The sequence below is a fragment of the Meleagris gallopavo genome, chromosome 3 (assembly GCF_000146605.3).
Source record: "Meleagris gallopavo isolate NT-WF06-2002-E0010 breed Aviagen turkey brand Nicholas breeding stock chromosome 3, Turkey_5.1, whole genome shotgun sequence".
Lineage (NCBI taxonomy): Eukaryota > Metazoa > Chordata > Aves > Galliformes > Phasianidae > Meleagris > Meleagris gallopavo.
In genome coordinates this window covers 68,924,796-68,945,828 of record NC_015013.2, presented here as the reverse complement: position 1 = coordinate 68,945,828, position 21,033 = coordinate 68,924,796, and the positions used below count along the sequence as shown (strand labels likewise).

The 21,033-nt window shown below is 35.6% G+C and overlaps 1 protein-coding gene across 1 annotated transcript; it reads right to left on the bottom strand.

Moving 5' to 3' along the window:
* Positions 1-3,533: 3,533 nt before the first annotated feature.
* LRRCC1 (leucine rich repeat and coiled-coil centrosomal protein 1) lies at positions 3,534-20,256 on the bottom strand (the record flags this gene model as incomplete). The annotated part of the gene is made up of 16 exons (XM_010709102.3): positions 3,534-3,855; positions 4,679-4,814; positions 6,619-6,756; positions 6,947-7,143; positions 7,750-7,913; positions 8,750-8,924; positions 9,969-10,154; positions 10,453-10,654; positions 12,003-12,142; positions 14,968-15,172; positions 16,157-16,305; positions 16,591-16,774; positions 17,839-18,041; positions 18,822-19,025; positions 19,146-19,315; positions 20,034-20,256. Coding segments are annotated over 16 exons (2,799 nt in total), but the record flags the coding sequence as incomplete, so codon positions are not given.
* Positions 20,257-21,033: the final 777 nt, after the last annotated feature.

Here is a 21,033-nt window from a genome sequence, read left to right as displayed (position 1 = left end):
CGAGGTGGGAACGGAGCCGGCCCGAGGGCTGCGGCGGGAGGGGCGGTACCGCAGGAAGTGACGCCGCCGTCGTTGCCTGGACACCGGCATAGAGCGGCGGGGGGCTGGGGAGGTTGCACGGGAACGGCGCGGCTACGGCGTGCGGTGCCTGTTGAATGTGAGAGCAGTTGGATGACTAGGTTCTGGTAACTTTGTCTTTAATAAGAATCCAGTTCTTTAGACCACATAAGAAATTTGGCTCAAGTCCGTTTGCGAGCAGTGCACGGTCACGCCGCCAGAGGCTGCACGGCTCTTGGACCCCACCTCAGCCCTGTATGCACGCTGAGGTGGGACAGCAGCCACACGCGCTGACACTGCCATGGGCAGCACGGACAATGCGGTGCGCGGACGTCGTGCAACTCGCTGATGGAGAAGACCTGCAGCTGCCCCTGCCTGCACCAGGCAATGGAGAATGTCATGAAGGGACAGCACACTGACAAGGCCACGGCCAGGAGCTGGGACCTCTTAGGCAACAGCACGCTCATGGAGAATATATATACACACATAGATTGCCCTGTAGGCAATGCTTCCAATTTATTTCCGTAGAAACTACAGCAGATGAAGAGCACAATAACACTATGTGGTAGAGCAAAGCCTCAGATACAAAACTCTGTTTTTCATCACAGTAACCACCATTAGCTGTGCATTTTTGCCAGTGATGAACAAGAGCTTGCGTGCCTCACTTGTTACAGTCTGCACACAGAATGGCCAGGGTTGGAAGGGACCTCAAGGATCATGAATCTCCAACCCCCCTTCCACATGCAGGGTTACCAACCACCCCATTTAATACTAGACCAGGCTGTCCAGGGCCCCATGCAATCTGGCCTTGAACTCCTCTAGGGATGGGGCATCCACAACCTCTCTCGGCAGCCTGTTCCAGCACCTCACCACTCTCTCTGTAAACAGAGAGAGTGGTGACACACCGTTGCTGTCACCACTGCTGAAATGCAGCACCCACCGCCTCACTGTGCTCACAGCCACTGTTCGGTCTCCAGCAGCATCCAGTAAGCATCAACAAATGTCAATGAGCACCACTTTTTTTCTGTGCGGAGGAATTCAGTGATGCACCTTTACTTCATCTGCACTTCCACATCAGACAACATTGTGCCAGAGTGTCGCTCTGCTGCTATCTGCCACACAGCAACAGAATGTAACAGAATATCGGTGGGAAGGTTCAGCCTCTTCTGCCATGTCAGCAACATCTGCCTTTGACACTGTGAACCAACATAATAAAACAAAAGGTTCTCCTAGATGAGCAAGTGTGCACTGTCTCTGGCCCTTGTCTTGCATCCCTCCTGCTCTCAGTCAGCACCGGAATTTCCTTCCCAATTGCACATTTTGATGCTGATTTTAAAAAATCTGTTATTTTGTCTGGAAACAAAACCAAAGAAAATCTAACAACATAATCAGCAGTTTTAAATGGTTGTGATTAATGCCTGAAAACATCATGCAGATGACAACGTCCAGAGTTCATATTTCAATTAGATTCTTATTTATTCAGTTATTTTATGCTCTCCAGTAATCTCAGACTGAAGTTTTTCCATTTGGCACTGTTGTGATCTGCACCACACTTGTATCAATTTATCATTTTGAGGCCTATTCCAATTATAGGAATTAACCTTAAAAAAAACTCTAAGATGCAGGCAGAAAGAAGGAAATAATGCCAGAGGTAGAATCAGACACGTGAAAAGGAAACGATACAAATAAAGCTACCACAGGTATGTGCCCGGGTGCTACGGTATGAGATTTCCAAGCCAAGAGCAAGGAACAATAAGAACCATGGTAAAAAAACAATAACAGCTCCCTGTGACAAAATCAGGAAACGGTTTCAGAATGAAAAACTTTAAGGAAAACTTGGGCTGACATTAATAAATGGAATGTGGTTACAAGGAAGGTGTGCTACCTTGCCAGTGCATTCCAAGTATTCGGTCACAACATCAGAATGTGGATTGGTCAAAGAGTTAGAGAAGTGCCCAAAGAAACACTAGGTAAACACAACAGAAAAACATTCTGAATTGCTGCAGAAACCACAACCTTTAGGTGTGACATCCATGTAGATGTTATAGAAAAGTTTTCCAGATTATTATGTAGCCTCTGAAGAAGGAAGTGTGCAGAGCACAAGGTCACCTTGAGAGGATATTTTCATCTGCATATCGGTGGTGCTGAGATATTTCTGTCAGGCAATCAAGAAGGTTGCTGTGATAGTGTCAGACTGATAAACCAACCAAATTTTAAACTTTACAACAAAATTTACTAGACCGACAGACGTGCCAAGAGTTAAATCTTGCACCTTACTAAACATTACCAGTATATATTCGTATTTAAGTATCATCAAATTGCTTCAAAGTAGTCAGTCCTTAACAAGTCTATCATTACACACATACATTAGTTAGGAGAGTACAGTATCAGAGGGGATGCCCTGTGGCTGGCGCTGATGGCTCCGCTCCTCCCTCATGTCACTGCTGGATGCAGGGAACCAGAATTGAAGCAGGTCTTTTCTGTCCCATCCCACACACATGGGATCTTCCTAATTTATAGGACAGTACAATTTCAAAACAATTCCCAGCCCTTCCATTTTTTTTCTTTGCTGCAGCTTAACTTTGTAATGGAAATAAAGTGTCTTCCCAGTTTTCAGTGTTGTGTGTTTCCAGAGCACTTAGCACACTGGTGGTGCTGCAGCCTCTGCTTTCAGCTTGTACCCATATTTCCAAGGCTTTTGCCTCCATTTCATGCTAAAGCTGCACCTCATAACAAGAAGCAGCTCATGTTAGCTTATGGTTCACACAAGTTCTCGTAACAAGCTGGTAACAAGCCTCAACAGGCCTTGCACAGTTAACGAAAGCCCTGTGACCTTCTATTAGCACTACTACTCATACAAAATTACCTATACTGCTATTCCATATTAGAGAACTCATTTTGGGATGCAGAACAAAGTGATGCTAAATTCAGGTTAGTAGAGTCTGTTGTCATTTGTGCTACAGGAGTCTGCTTTAGCTATTATGAGTTGCAAGATGGGAAGCAATAGCTCCATCTGGTGTACCAAGAGAGAACACAATTATAATTACTACCACAGCATTAAGAACTTTAGATTATGGCCAGTAGAACGAGAACAAACAAATAAAATAAATGCATCTGTAGAGTGGAGATGAAATTTCTATCATTTATACATTACTATGATTGTTCTAATTTAAGGCTTATAATCTCCTATTTTTCAGCAGCCTGGTGAAAAGCCACTTGCTGCAGCAAGTGCAGATCACAAACATTTTCAGGTTAAGTTCTTTGCTCATTACAACAATTACAAAATTTGTACCACAACACTGGAAATCTTTAAGTTTGTCTTCACACATTTTTGTATGCTCACACTTAGAAAACATCCTTTGCTTTTACATTCTTCTCTCTTACTCAAACATTCATGTCTCAATTTATGCAATGCTTTCAATCAATAAATTTGTTTCTGATCCAACTTTGACAGAATAGTCAAAAATAACAAAGGGTTAGAAATAAGTATTTATTATAAAAATACTGTACAAGTATTTGTCTGATTCCCAAGCTGTCAAAATTCTATGCAAAATTTCTTCTCTAGAAGCACTTCAAACCAAATAAGAAGTGCGCTGTAGCATATTTGTTTAAATTAATATTCTTTTTAGTGTATACATTTGTAAAGAACAGCTCTGAAATGTAAGACATAAAGCTTCACAGATCTTGCTGAATGTCACTCAACACATACGTAATCCGTTTTATTTTATCTTCCATGGCTTTTTTATTGCTTGCTGTTTCTTGCAGAAGCTGACGCATTTCTTCTTCAACGTAGTAAACCTGAAAGCATATAAAGATCAAATAATCAGATCAAATAAACAAGTACAGATCTAACTTTTCCTTAATACTGCCAACAAACATATATTCTCGACAATTTTTAACTCTGATAAAAGATATAGGAGTTGCATGTTTAAATCAGAACAGATTTATGTTTTAAACTTTATATTATGGAAAAGACTTTTTGACTGCAGTGATAATCCAAAGTAAAAAAAAACAACTTTCTCAAGGAGCTAGACAAAACTGCCACAAATAGACATGACAGGACAAACAACTACTAAATCAGAAAAAAACAAAGTCCATGTTAGAAGGTATCAGATATTTAAATAAGTATCACAATTTTGCCAGCAAATAGAATTTGCAGTCGCAGAATTTTAATTAAAAAAGAAAAAAAAGAAGTATTAACTAGTAGGAGATTGCTATTAATGTAAAAACTAGAATATCTACTACATAGAAAAATTGCTTTGTCACAGCAAGATAGAATGCAACACATGGCAAGAACATCAACTGCTAACACAGACCTGTGCGAGTTAAATGGAATGTCTGGTATAATCATTCCCTATGTACACCAGCAAGAATAATGGGAAGGTGACAACTAGTAAGGGTTGCATCACGTGTGATTTCATTTACTTCACTCCAAAAACCTGATGATAGTACAGTTTTAGTTATTTTCTTACTGTGAAAAGATGGAGTACTACAGTAGGGCTGTTTCCATCAAGTAATTAGACAGACTAATAGAAATCAGTGATTATAAGCATCACTGCTGGAGTAGCTGGAAAATAAAAATGCAAATAAAATAAACGTATTAATTTGGTACCAAAATTACTTTTTCATTTGCTGCTTCAATTTGTTTTTCCTTCTCATTTGCCAGCTGCACTATTTCTGCCTCATGAGCTGCCAATACTGACTCAAGTTGTTTTCTAAAAGCATCGTCCATTTCACGAAGCTTCTCTGTAGCAATCCTAAAAATAATAATAATGAAAAATAAATTACATTCTTCCAAGGAAACAAAAATATAAAACATTTTGCTTTGCCTAATCCTGAATCCTTTGATAAGATTTCAACAACACAAGCACAAAAAGTTATTTCAATATCTAGCTTCAGAAGATAATATGTTTTCTCAAGCACACCTTCTGGTTTTATGCACCACATTTAGGGCTTCTGGCATTCTTAGCAGAAGCATTTAATCACTCTTAGCTGAAACATTTAATCACTAGAAAAAAATAAAAATATTCAGACTTGCTAATGTTAACATGGCTCACAGCTCCATATGTTTTCAAACATCAGCTTATCACACTTCTGCTTTCTGAGAAGGCAAATAGATTAGATGATCCTGCAGATTGCCTCCAGGTCTATGTTCCACACAAACAAGAGAGTCTACTTCACAGAATTGAAGCATTTATCTGATTCCCAAGCAAATTCTGCTTGGGGATGATTCTAAAATATGCATTAACAGAAAACAAAGCAATCTATTCCACTACAGAATTGATTTATATCAATATTCTGAAACAAAACAATTATTTCAGTAAAATTTCAGTTTCATGACTGATTTTCCAGCCACTGCAAAACCTATACCATTCGAGGTGTGGTTGGTGCGTTTTTGTTGTGGATTGTTTTTTTAAAATCAGAATTGATTATCAAAGTATTTTCTTTCACATATTAATCAGATGACCTTCCTTCATTGAAGCATGATTAATGTACTTCATTTAAGAAGATAAAGCAAAAAATTGAAATCATGCTAACTCATTACTTTAATAAAAAGTGGTTATTATTGATAGTACATGTGCAGAATTTATCTAATTAGTCTTTTCTTAATAATAGTTGGGTGGAAAACAAGAGAAAAGGACCAAGGAATAAAGCAAAAATCCTACTAACAAATCTAAGTTCATCACAGGCAGCGGTCTACCCTATGTCTCTAAAGTGCCATATGTCTATAAAATAACTGAGCATCATCTAAGTCCGTGATCATTTTCTAGGGTATGAATATTTGTTTCTCTCTATATATTTCCTAGTAGTTGCTCAAAAATATTGACAGTACAAGAGGAAAAATAAAAGAAACTGAAAACCTTTTATCACTTGTGTGGGAGGAGAGCGAGAAATAATTTGCAAGTACTCAGTTACAGACTTAAATATTTATTATTGCTGTTAACATTTACCCTTGTATTGGTAGATAAGTATTGTGGATCCCACCTGAGTTTTTCTAGATATTTGATCAAGGTATTTACATAAGCCTGACAGACATCAGTAAAGTGCTGTGGTCTCTCCCCTATACTCAAGTGCCAGCCACAGTTGCTTGGCTTGACCTTGGTAAACAGCTCTATGCATCCAGATAACAAACAAGAAAGTTGACAGGCTCATCCTCAAAGAGATGCCCTTTACAGACTGTGAGACTGCCTCATGTGTATGAGTATCTTCACTACATAACCCTAGGCAGCACACGTGATGACTGCAGACAAGTCCCTACCACAACTTGTCAAACTTCCTCAGAGAAGGGAACCAAAAGCACTGCAGTGCAGAAGCATACTTGGGGGCAGGCTCTAATTATTTTCAAAGAGAACTGGAATATAGTTAAAAAGTTTAAAGGACAAATACTGCAACTGAATACTGGGTTTGGGTAGTAAAGTTACTTGTAGAGCAAGAAATACTTCTACTCACAGTTTCCTGGAAATGAGATTGCTAATTACTCACCAAAGGCATTCTGTCACTGTAACATTTTTGTCTGTTGCTGCAGCTAACAGAATAACCTACTAATGTTAAGGTTTTCACCTCTGAGCTTGAAGACTTTTATTTCTCTCTTCAATCAGCTTTTTCTCCTTCATATCAAAGCCCTCCTTCATCTGTTTAACTTGCACCTCCAGCTGGCATAATAGTTCATCTTTACCTTGCCACTTTTTCTTCAGCGCGCTGAAAATAAAATGTATATATTTATCATTCCATTTCTTAGGAGGACAGAAAAAGATTTAATATTCCCAGTTCTCCACATTTCTATAAGTTTTAATGGCAAGAAACTACTCTCTAAGCAAAAAAGAAGACTTCATGGATCTGCTGTGAACAATTAGGATCCCAAAGAATTATTGCCCATTGTATCCATCACCTGTGTGCTCTCCTCATGTCATCAAGTTCTACTTCTTTTTCTTCTAAGCGCTGCTTTAATTGCTCTTTCCTTTCATTTTGTCTTTCTAGCCTTTCCATAAGCTCTTCAAATTCGGTAGCTTTTTCATCCAACTGTACTTGAAAAAGCTTATGTTCTTCATGCTGTTTTCTGATTTGTTTATCTCTTTCTTGTAAGCCCTGTAGAAGAAAAATATTTCAGAATAGAAAAGATATACTTTATTTTAACTTTGTTGTTAACCTTTAAAAATTCTGTTTAGTCTAAACAGAATAAAAGCAGACTGACTTAATTTTTAAGTCTCTGAATGAGATGGAATGGAATAAACTAATCAAAGACACAGTAGCTGGATTGTTAAAATACTGATTGACAAAAGCAGAATAAGTACTTATGTGGGTAAAATAAACCTGCAACAAACTTCTTGTGTTATTAGAAAAAAACCCAACAAACTGAAGAATTACACTATCCTAGATTTTCTCTCTCAAAATCATTACAAGAATAACTTTCTCTCTCAGAATCATTACAAGAATAACTGAGTGAGGCAATGGCAAAAAGTCTTTATGTAACTATGATTCAATGAGAGATTAAATGAACATCTGTTGAAACAAGGCTCTCTTCTGAAATCAGAATCTCTCTTCAATGAAATCAGTTGCTACAGACAGCTTGCCTGCACCTTCTGAATTAGTAAAACTAGGAGTGCAGAGCAACATCTCCATCAGAGCTGTTACAGTAACTTCATTACAAGTCTTAATTTTACGTAAAAACAAATTGTAACACATCCAACTTACTTCTTTTAATCTCCTAATTGTTTCTGTCTGATCGTCCACTATTTTGTTTTTAATTCGTATAGCATCACTGTCCTGTTCCCTCTGCTTCTTTAAAATTTCCACCTCGTTTGTTAAAACCTCGATTTTTGCCTCCAGTTTTCCCCGATCTTGAGAAAGGTGAGCTCCTAGATAGTACAGGACATTCATATACTACAGTCATCAGTTTACAGATAACTCAGGTGAGGAAACAACAATATTAAACAAATGTCACCATTCAGCCCACTATAAACACTGTAATCTGTAAGAAAAACTTAAAAAGAAAGGCAGAACTGAAGGCTAGTATCATAGAACCATAGAATCATAGAATGGCCTGGGTGGAAAAGGACCACAGTGATCATCTAGTTTCAACCCCCCTGCTATGTGCAGGGTCACCAAACACCAGACTAGGCTGTCCAGAGCCACATCCAGCCTAGTATTTTATTCTAAGAAAACTTCCCTAAAAAAAATGAACAGTAATTCTTATAGATTCAACCAATCTCAGAAGAAACTACAAAGTGGTGCTAAGACTCATGAGAATCAGAGGGAAAAAAAAGCCAGTGCTTTTTTTTAACCCACATTTAATGCATTATTGATGTATTTTTAATAAAAGATGTCAATAAAATTTCCACACTAGACTTAGCTGATAGACATGCAGTATTATATAACGCTACAAAAACTTCTTTCCATAGTTTCTTATTTAAAAATGCTTCACATAGCATTATGGCATTTTGACATTTTGGGCACGCAGATACGCTGTATTCACAGATAACTCTCACAATTGCTGTTAAAGTTCTTATAAATGGCCCACATACTACAGAAGTAGTATTTTTCCACATCATCCTTACAAATGGGCAAGATCAACAAGACATTGAGAGATCTCGTCATAATTATGGATTTGTTGGGATGTTTACTTGGAAAGTATAATATTGAATATCAGCAGTTTTACTGCAATATATATATATATGTAATGTGTGTGTTTTACCCTGTTGTGCCAGCTCCTGCCCCCATATTTTTCTTTCCATTTTTAATCCATCAATTACAGATTCTTGAGCAGTCAGCTGAGAAATAAGTTTTCCATTTTCCTTTTTCAGAAGTTCCACTTGACCAGCCTTCTCTTTGTCCTGCTCAATCACAGTTTCAAGTTCTTCAGTTCGATTCTGTGTGAATGAACATGGGAAAAAAAAAAGAAAGATTCTTTAAAACAAGTATTCAGGATCTCAAATCAATGCTAACTAGCTAGAAAAGTTAAAATTTCATTTGCTGAATACCAGTAAATTGAGGAATATTCTGCTTGCGTAGAAGCTTCCATCTGATTTAAAAATTTGCTTATCTTCCCAGTAATGGGACATAGATGTTTGCTTCAAACAGAAATACTTAAATCCCTCAAAACCATTTATAAAGCTGTTTTCTAAATAGCCAACTTTGATTAATGCCATTACAAGAACTCATTTAGAATTGTACATGTCAGAAACAAGAGAATAAACAAAGTTAAAATATTAAAAAGACAGAAGTTGTGATGCTTTCAACTTCCACTTCTCATGATCAAGATTTATCTGTGATTACACAATTTTTTGCTTTACATATTAAAGTTGTTTAATATAGCTATTTTTGTATTTTAGTTTTTAAGCAACATTGGTCTGTTTTGTTTGGATACCACAATAGTGATGTATAACAAGATAAGAAACAGGTTTGCAGGGGTTGTACCGCACAGAAATTTTAACAAGGAAGTACTGGATAAATATGTGGACCAGATTACATTAAAAAGTTGTTGAACAACTTGACTACTTAAGTCTCATTTTTACTTCATGTGCAGTGCAATTCCAGTTTTTAGCTGTAGAACCATAATCCATTATTTTGACTTTACAAAAGGTCAGGGAAATTAATGTACATTTTTAAAGCCGAGTTCAGAGCAACCACCTTATCATACATTAGGCACTAGTGCTCACAAAGCAATTTCTCTGAAAAAAGAATAACTCTGGATTTTGCAGTACAAACAGCATAGTGTTTGTAAGAAATAAGGAGGAGATGCAAGAATAAAAGCTGATGTGGGTTACTCTGCTTTAATGCAAAAGGAAACATGCATCTTTCAGTGAATCCATCTGGTACAGAATGTTACATTTTAGATAAAATACTAAAATAAACAACCAAAAAAAAAATCTAACCCAAATAGATATATAGTTCAAATGTTTTGAAAGAAGTACCTTCAGGTTTGCTGTGGTTTCCTGATTTGATTTTAATAATTCTGCAATCTTTGCTTTCTGTTCTTTCACTATGCTTGTTAGGTCTTGGATCAGAACTGTCATCTCTTTTTCCTTTTGTTGAAACTGAAAGAGGGCCTGCTGATGTTCAGCTAGATCAGCAGAAACGTTTTCAAAATCCTCTTGTACCTAAAATTTCATAAAAACTCTTGAAAAATGTTCTCTTTTGAAAAAAAGTGTAAACACTAAAATGATATCTCATTTTTCAAATAAAAAAGGAATTTAAGTTTAGTAACACAATGTGAAATAATGAGTATCCAAAGCTAATTTTCTACCAGTTAATTTCTAATCATTTACATTTGAAAGTAGCAGTAACTAACAGCATTTTCAGATGAGTCCTTGGAACAAACACTTTAAGAATGAAAGGAGCACAACCCATTTAAGAGCACTACAACTCTGTCTAGTTCAAGATTAAATGTTCTCTTACCTCTTTAAACCTTTTTGCCTCAATCATTAAAGCTAAACGAAATTCATCTTCTAACTCTGTATACTTCTGATTTAATGTATTAATTTTCTCCTCAAAGTCTTTAACACGCTGTTCGTGCCTCTGCTCCTCTTTAGCCACTTCTTTTGACACAGCCGCTTGAAACTCTGGTCCATGTAAAGCAACTCGGGTTTCAAGTTCTTTCCTGGAGTTACCAAACATATACAAGAACTACACAGAAAAGAACTACAGTATCTGACAATGCTACTTCAGCTGATTTCCTTAATATTTATTAAAAAGGATGATGAATCACATAATGAAGGGAATTCATTCCTTAGTTTCACTAAAAGGCTTCATGGCTATGGCCACGGGACAGAGAAAAGTGTGTTGACTATTACTATTAAAATGTCCAGAGAAAGGAATAGCTTTACTTTTCAATTCAAATATTCATAAAAACATTCCATTATTCTTTTGCTGTTAATGTTTGTTTGCTTTCCTGGTAATGCAGAATAACAATGAGCAGGAAGAAAGGGGAATCAGGAAAGCCACTGTATAGCCAGATAACTTTTCTTCCCTTTCCTTACCCAATAATTATTGTTTCCCACTTAGACACCAAACCGAAAAGCAACTGCAATGAGGCCCTAAAGAGCTCCAGGATATGCCTCCATACAGGATGGCGGCACAGCTGTAGTAGAAACATGGAGCACAGTGTACTTGAAGATTATTCTGTCCATTTGCTTTAAATAACAAAATCTGTTTGCCATCTTTCATGTTACATCTTTTAGGAATTTTTAACAGAATAAAGTAACAGAACACAGCTATCAGATTCTTCCCATCTTAACCTGCAGTTATTTTGGTATTTGAATACATTTATGCTCAAAGCTAAGCAAGTGTTATCAGCTTATTTTATCAGTAAGCTTCTTCACATGGTAGTATACCAAAAACAACTGGCTGTTTTATGTGTACATTTATTTGATTGTATTAGCTCAATAATACAGAACTTGTGTTCAAGTATTCTCAATAAATAAATAAATACATACATACTTTTGTGAGAGGAAAGGGAAAAACAGCCAATCAAGCCACCCACTCAAAATAATAAACTAATTCAAGATGCTACAGAATCTGACATTTTGGGGAATTACTTGGTATTACTGAAGTACACACACACACACAAATATATATGTATACACACACACACACGCACACACCAACTTTCTGACAGTAATTCAAATTGACTTCAGTTTTACCTGATTATTTCCCAATTAAAGACCATAAAATAACGTAAGTTCACCCATATAATAAAACAAGAATGTATCAAAAGAAAGACAAAAGAAGAACATTTGCCTACAAGGACTTGCAAATCAGGAGTCTAAAAACTACGAAGACATTCTTAAATGAGACTAAAAATGTGTGGGAAGACATCTACATATTTTACAGAGAACATCTCTCCCACAAAGACAGCCACCTACACTTGGCAGAGCACATTCAAAACATGTCTGCAATACTAAAGTATTCTACTTTGTTTTCATAGCAAGTTAGCAAAGATCCCATACCTTTGTTCTTGTTCTCTTAATATAAGAAGTTCGTGCAGTTGTTTTACCTTCTCCCTCTGCTGTCGAAGAGATACTCGAAGTAACTGTAATTCTCTTTCATTTGCTGATGCTTTAAGCTCTGCTTCTTGCATCTGTTTCATCTGTATAGAATCATAAAAACAAGAGGACAAGATTCTTAAAACTGTTACCTATCTTCATGACTTGTACCAAAATATAAAACAGGTGCTTTAGTAACAGTTTTATACAAGACATTATGTTTAAATCATGCTTCACAACTGGCAGAATTTTTCATAAAGTTTTATGGAATTTTATAATGCTACCCAACCCACAAAAAAGTATTTTTTAAATTTAGTATACTCTTACTGTTCCAGAAATGTAACGGTAAATGTTTAAATATGAGCACATATTTAACATACCACAAAAGAAAAAAGCAACTAGCTTTCACCAAGAACAAAGAGCATCTATTTAATTTATAAAGAAGTAGAAATTGTCCTGCATAAATAGGACAGGAATATTTGTAGAATGATTTGCTCAGTTAAAAACTCCCATATTTTAACATTTGTACTGGTTTCAAGCAAAACATTTTAGATTATGTATTTGTTATCTGTAGTTATTTTTACACACTGTAAGTACAAAAATCTGCATCTTACAGCTTAAAGTTGCTGAACAGTTTTTCTTTACTGATTTCACAAAGAAAAAGAAGACTCATTATGAACAGCAGATGGCATACTCCACTTTTTCCATGAAGCTTTCATGAAGAATTCCATTTTATAATCTAAAACCTTTTAGATACAGAAGGGTATTTTCTGACACAGCAAACTAAATTAAAAAAAAATGATAATAATTATTAAAAAATATTTTATTATTCATGAAATAGTAATTCAGAATCAGAACACTTCAGAAGGCTGCAGGTTAGAACATGCAACAGAAACAGCAGAAGGTGATGTCAATGGTGACACTTATATTACATAATGACTTGCACTATTCATTTCAATCCCTGCGTGCTCAAGTGGTAAGTGTTAATGACTTATTTGCTTTCCAGAGTATCAAAGGTATGAATGCTTAATGGACTACTCCAGATTAGTTTGTGTGTTAGTTATCTAAGTTTATTTAAGTTCTTTACAGAAAGAGTGGTGAGGTGCTGGCACAGGCTGCCCAGAGAGGCTGTGGATGTCCCGTCCCTGGAGGTGTTCAAGGCCAGGTTGGATGGAGCCCTGGGCAGCCTAGTCTAATACTAAATGGGGAGGGTGGTGGCCCTGTCTGTGGTGGGGGGGTTGGAGCTTCATGATCCCTGAAGTCTCTTCTAACCCAAGACATTCTATGATTACATGATTATCTAACTGTAGAAATAGAATGCAATAAAGACATGCTAGTTGGATTTCCAGCTCTCATCAGAAACAAACAGAAAATTCAACCTCCACAAGACAAAGAAAGCAAATGAAAACAGAACTATATTCTGAATTCCTACACAATGCTTCCCTTGGCTTGATATTGAAGGATGAAAAACAATAATTAAGGAAAGCTACATAGTAGACACTGGAAATAATGTGTTTTTTTTTTTTAAATCCATCAGAATAAGGTATTCTATCTCCTGCCATATCTCTTAAGAATATTGAGTAAGTGCTACTGCCTGTTATAAGCTTCAATTTGATGACAGAATTATTTAAAATTCGTATGCTAACTTCAGTTGTATAAATACTACTGTGAGACTCGTGCATGAAGCTAAGTTCCCATGTTCCATATACTAAGCCTCTTCATGAGAAGATTTAAATACATTTTACTGCATCCCTGCTGTTTTGTGGATAAAACGAGGCAACTCCCCCTCTAAAATGAGTTTAAAAAAAAATGTTCAAGTTAAAACAGTTGCAAATTTAAGGAGTGCCAGAATAAAATGGTACAAATTTAGATGTACAGACGCTCAAAGCCTTTAAATAATCTAGTCATGTTTACTGAAATTCTTACATTGTGACTGCATAGAGGTATGACCATTTACCACTGATGGCAGTAAAGGTCTCCCTAATAGGAAGCTGACTACCAATTTGTACTATAAGAAAGCTCTACAAAGTATTCAAGAATTCATAAATCTTAAGAGTTGATAAAATAAATCAAAAGTAAATTAAACGTTAAAACCGATAATTTTGTTTTTAGATAATCATGACTTTTTCTGAAACACAATTACTAGTATTTGTCTACAGGACCTTAAGACAGGAAAAAAGACCTTCCCCTAATAAAAACAAGATGAATGATATGACAGCTGAATGATATAACATGGGAACCATAGCACAATTGCACTCTTCTGAAGATGCAGCTGGAGGTAAAAAAAAAAAAAGCTGTAAACAAGTACTAGGCACTTGTTTTTAGGCAATCTGACTCTATAAGGGAACCCAGAACGGAGGGTGTTTAACTTATAACTGGAATGGCACTGGCAGTTTGGTTGTCCGCATACTTCCCAGCTCTCTCTGTTTTCCTTTAGGGTATCTGACAGCAGTTAGAGTACTGTGCTAGCAGTTCAGAGACTTTTGAAGATGGATTTATTAAGACACAGTTCCTGTAAGTGGATGAAATACAAGCTGAAACGTGAATATAACCAAACAATAGTAATGTACATATTGAAGAGAGCTGCCTTTGACCACTGAAACTTTACCAATAAACTATTCTGTCAGAAATAGTGGCAGCATTTGTTCCAGCACCATATCTATTCATATGCTAAATGAAGACGCTCCATCATTACCTCCAGCTGTATAATCAAAACCAAAACAAAAACCCCAAGAAAACAACAACAAATCAGCAGCTCTAAAATAAGTTCTCAGCAATTACCATTTTGTTCTGGTTGTGAAGAAAGCATCCACTTTGATTAAAAAATTAAACAAAACCACTACACTGTAAAGTCTGGTCTTTATTCTTACTTAAGACTACACTGGCCATCCTGTAGCCATCATACTATTCAGTCATGAAAAATATTTACCTCTATTGCTCGTTGCTGCAATCTCTGTGTTTCCATCTTGGATAACGCCTCTTCTAAAGCTTGCATTGCCTTCTGATGTTCTGCTTCTTTATCTTTCGCTTGATTTAACTCATTTGTAAGTCTTTCAGTTTCATCTTTCAACTGTTGCACTTCTGTTTGCAATCTCGTTTTAACATCTCTCTCTTTCAATATCATTTCCTTTAACCTGAGAAGGAATACAATGAAGTTGTATAACGAGAGGTTTTGAATTTAGTAATGTCAATTACATTAAGAAATAGACATTTATTTAGTAAGGGTTGTAGCACTGCATCTTGTACTTCTTTGGTGAACTGCATTATGTGCAACACTGTCATGCAAAGTTGTTTAATAATATGTAAAAGATTACCAAAGCTATGCATTGCACTACTATATTTGATTTTATTTTAAAATAAATAAAAAAGGCTGAATACAACCTCATAAATAAGTCTGCAAAGAAAACACATTCCAAACATAATTTTGCTTTACATGTAAACTGTACCTATAGTATCAATATGCAATTAAGAAACACAAATGGAATAATCTCTGAACAAAGTGTTACTTGTCAACAACTACATTAGAAGGGAGAACGTATGAAAACAAAAAGCAGCTTGCAAGGATTAGGATGGCACATCTATGCAAAGATATGCTATGTCAGACCTGTACAACATATCGCCCATTGCCCAGCTCAGGCCTGCCAGAAACATCTTCGTTCACACAGGAAAAAAGCCAGCTATGTGGACTAGTGGAAAAAAAAAGCTTAGGAACTGGAAGCATGACATGAGACAAGATACAGTTACTAGTGTCTCAGCTGGAAGAGAAAGAACAATCAAAACAGTGATTGCTTGGAAAGAAAAATACTAGAACCAGAGTTAAGTGGCACACTGATACCATTCTGAGATATGAAGAGGAAGAATAGGGTATTGAGTACTGACAGATATTCTTGTTCCTTTATGTCTTTTCAAGCAAGCAGTGACAACCCATTAAGTATTGCCCAGGACTGGATTTCAGCAGATACTAGAAAGGAATTTCACTAAGTAATATTGAGAGATGTTCAAGAAGTACTTTCTGATGTGTCATTTTCCAAGCACATTCTTTAAAACTATTCTCATTTCCTCAGTCTATGAATTGAAATTAGAAGAAAAAAAATATACTACAGCATCAATTTTCCTACCTCTCTGTAGTGTATACAGCCATACTTTGAATATTCTTTTCCTCTTTTGCATGTTTCTGTAACTCTTTGACATGCTCTACTAATTTCTTCTCTGCTTGTTCTGCTTTCCACCGTCTTTCTTTTTCCTGATCAAGTTCCTGAATCAGTGCCTAAACAAGAATGTAGTAAGCATCAATTTATGTGGTAATATTAAAATGTAGCCAAAAGTGAAGAATGATATTCATAATCGTAGAAAAAGATAACTGAATTTGAGAGAGACCAAGTAAAGTGACCATGCCAAAACACAACATTCTCTTTCAGTTGTTCTTTCAGTACAAAACTATTTTTATTCTATCTAAATGCCATTATTTTTGACATCTCAAATCTGAGAGTTTCACCAAGAGACACACATTTGACTTTAGGGGAAGACATATTCAAATGGTTGCAGAACATACTCGGTATGTGGCTTCCTCTGTTGCATTTGAATTCAATTCATTCACTTTTTCCATATTGCTCTGTCTTCCAATTAATACATCAGCTCTTCTTCCCACTACTTCCAAATTGGGATTATCTGATGATGAGTTGAGATGAGAGTTCCTCTGATGGGAAGGTGAATGCTTTGAGGAACTCTTCTTTTCACTTCAATGACAGAAAAACAAGAGGTATTTAACAACATGGAGAATTTAAACATTTTTTCAAATGCCACTAAAAGAAGTATTGAGGATTCAGATAAAGAACTGTAAAGTACTGTCTTGTAAAATACAGAAATTGAATTGCACAGAATTCAAAGCCACCTAGAAAATAATCTGTAAGCAGGTCTAGAAGCAAACTGCTAAATTCAAATCTTCAGCTGTAAAAACATGTAGTATTAGTAATGTTATCAGAAAAACATCTTTTGATCAGATAGATATGAAGCAATTTTAGAGAAGCAGAGTAGCTGTAAAGCTGCAGTAGTTGAATAATCTAATGGTTTAATTTATATCATCATTTGTCCCACACTTTTGATATTTACTGTATGTTCAGACTTGTTGCTACAGCAGCCTCACTGTCAACACAAAGAACAACTATATTTTTGACAACTGCTTTGACATCTTTTTAGATTTTTTTTTAATTTGACTCGTGCAGTGATGTATTTCTGTAATGAAAAATTCGTTTTATATAATTTAAAAGAAAGATGAATAAGTATGCTGCTACAATTCAGTAAAGTTTTTTTTTTTTTTTTTGAATCTTCAGTTCAATTTCCTTTTCAGCTAAATACAGTAGATGTTCATATTGGTGAATGAGTGAGCAATTGATGAATAAACTTCAAGAAGTTAAATAATATATAGATAAGGTTTTCTGTATTTTATAGAGGTACCACTTTAAAATTCAAGGCATATAAAAGACATACAAAAAATACAGATGTAGGAGTTTATGTAAGAAAAAAGAGGGCTAATATATTAAGCATTATCAGCAGGGTCAGCTAACAAGTATGTAATTTTCACCTACTCTGCCCCAATCCCAAGAATAAACACCAGATATTTGACAGTTGCTTTGCTAATCAATAGTTTTGATATAAAGCCACAGTAGCTAGTAATTTTTAGAGCATTATCTCAAGTTCACTCAACCTAACACATTCATAAAATGCTTCAACACAAACTAGGTTTACTCCAACAACATTCAGCTTAATTAATTTTTATTTATATGGCAAACGTGGACATAACCTGTCAGTTATCTTGGTCCTAGGATGATTCAAGTGACGTCTAGCAGATAAAGTAGTTCTATGGTAAGTAGGGATCTTGCTTCTTTTTACAGCCTTTTTGCTGTTCTCCTTCTCAGTCTCATCTTCGCTCTCAGAAGTTGGATCTGTGTCTCTTTTAGCTTTAAGAACATTTGGAGAGGCTTCTCTTTTTGAGGCATCAGATACCTAAGAACAGATTGAAGTTCTATCTGTTCTAATTAGCTCATTTCTAACAGTTATCAAGGTACTATTTTCAGGAAGTTAAGACTTACAATCTACTTTTCATAGAGAAGTAAACAGCAGCTTCCAAGCTACCCCTTTTCCTCCTTGCTAAAATAATTCAATATTATAAAGATAACATAAACAAAATAGAACCACATGCTTGAGAATAAATAACTGTAACTTTCTGAAATACCTGAAGTTTACTAAAAAAAAAATCATTAGGCATAGAAGAAAGATTGGTGCAAAATGTAAAACATACAGCACTTTAAAAAAAAATGGCATGTTTCCAAGGTACACAATAAATGGTTATTAAAACAGAGAAAAACATACCTGACAAACATATCAGAGCAACCTAACCTACTAGCTAGCAAAATCAACTTTCACCGACTCTGCTACATTTCATATTTTGCTCTGGTTCAATTACATATATTGATGGCTTCAGAATAAAAACCAAACAATCAGAACACAATTTGCTATCTAATATATGATCAGATAGTCCTTGTAGCCATATATGCCATGGTTTTCAGTCACTATGAAACTTTCATGAATCAAAGTGCTATAGCTGGTTTAAAAGTGTTTTTTTAATCTCCTTAGTTTTTCAAAATTACTGAATACACATTACTATGAAGTCAACATATGTACCAGTATAAACTGTGTATCATTCATAGTGAACTTCTGCAGAATCAAAAGGAACTTGTTTTACAAACGGAACCTCTTGTGCAACCATAGGAAAAAAAAAATCACCTTCTGCAGTATTTGTGAAATTTGATCTTCTAATTTTTTAATCCTCATCTCACTCTGTATTTTATCAAGTATGGACTTCTCAGGCTCTGAAGATGAAACATGCTCTGTAGAGGAACTGACAGAACTTTGTACTGGTATTTTTGTACGCTGCCGAAAATAAGCTAACGCCTGGTCGATGTGCGGTGTCACCAATGGTAAGGCCTTCTATCAAAACAAAAAGTAAGCTCTGTAACATTAATGAGTTATTTGCAATATAAAACAAAACAAAACAAAAACAAACAAAAATCTCTGAAGTTTAAAACCAGTACACGCAAACTATGGCACCTGATCTTTGGATGAAGGGGACCCGGATGAAGTTAAACAGTTCAAAATGTCTTCTAAACACTGCAAATTCGAACAGCTTCCTTCTGTTGACTCTACTGGGTCACCATGAATATTTCTTCCATCTAGAACTGCCAGCTGGGGCAAGGCCTGAAGAACAGTTTCTCTATAACCTTAAGGAAAAGACCATATTTAAATTAATCTCCAAAAAAATAAATTAAAACAAGAAAAAAATCATTGTGAAAATAGTGAGTTATCTATAAGTGTCCTGCTATTGCCTGCTTGTAAAGGCTTTCAACAGAAAACATACCAAGATAAATGAACTAGGAAGCTGCCAGCATAGTTCTGGTCTACACTGGGATCTCCCCATCACCATTAGCATGTGGCAGTTGCTAAGACAACTTTTTAATACAGACCTAATGCAACAAAATAGCTGGTGGAAATACAAGACAAATATAATGAAAGGCAAGTTCAAAAAGGACTTGGATAATTTCGTCCTTTTTCAATGAACGAAAATGCTAATGTAATTAGCATCTTACATGTAGTATCTCACATTCTGTTTGTCACTGCTTACTGATGCTGTGGGAAAGGAGGAAAGTGCTTATTACTGATCTTCCTCTTGCTGCAATTCACTCTTTGTCCACCTCCTAAAATAACATGTGAAAAGTTGAACCTTACAAATGCAAACAAGATTTACAACTTTGAGAATATACTCAGAGAAAATTAAAAAAATGTTTCACTATGGAAAACAAATTTGTTTTGTCAGAATACATATTTCTAAAGACTGGCCAGTTTATGAACAAATTTGCAAGCTTCATAACCCAGCCAACAGTTTAAGGAAAATTACTGTTCAACAAAGCACAAATTATCGAGCTGTCATAACATACCTACCTGCTGCATAACAAACTGGATTGGTGTTTCCATATTTTTCCAATGTCAAATTGGTCAAGCATTGCAGTCCCTTTGTGCACTGCAGTAAATGATTAATATTGTTTATGCAGTTGCTGCGAAGGTCAATACAGCTGATCTTATGATGGGTTCCATGAAGACACTGGAATCCTGAAAATTTAAGAGAAAATACAAAACAATGATTTCTGCTGTGATTCTGTTTAGATCAAATGGCACACTGCTGAAAATATTCAGTCAACAATACATCATAATTGGAAATGATGTAAAACCTTTTGTTTGACTTTCCTGGCTAAGTATATTAACTACTGTGAACTACAGCATAGAACTTTATGAAAGTTAATGATAAGTTTCTAACTAGTAAGAAGTATGTTGAAAATATTTTGCCTTAAGTTCCTTTTTATAAGTCAGTTCATTAACAAAATTGTTACAAATGTTCTTTTTCAATTTCCTACAACAAGCTCTCATCATTCTGTAACTTGAAACTTAGTTAGAAACAATGACTGACCATTGCAACAAAAAGTTCAGAATTTCCACATCATAACCACGGTTGTATTTTTGTGCTAATAAACAGGAAGTCGTTAATCTTTTGTAAGCATCTTCCAAAAGCATTGCATTTTTCACTTCAGAAATAAAGTTGAAGTGTTTACTGTACTCCTGAGTAAATAGAGCAGGAAGTTCAGTACAGAACTGATGATAAGATTTGTGCACATAGTACTTGCATAGCTCTACAAATGATCAGTGAATTTTATTTCTCCTGCATAGCAAAGTAGAATTCCCATTCTCTATGAAAGGAAAAAGCTCCACTTGCTTCATCCATTTCGTTCACAATATTTAAGATTCAAGTAAAGAACATGAAGTAATCAAAATGACATTTATTCATCACAGTAGTAGCTGCAATTACTGAGCTTCCAGATTGACTTCAGTCAGATTACTACAGCATAGACATATAAGAAAAACATTGCCTAGTCCTTTTCATAAAAAA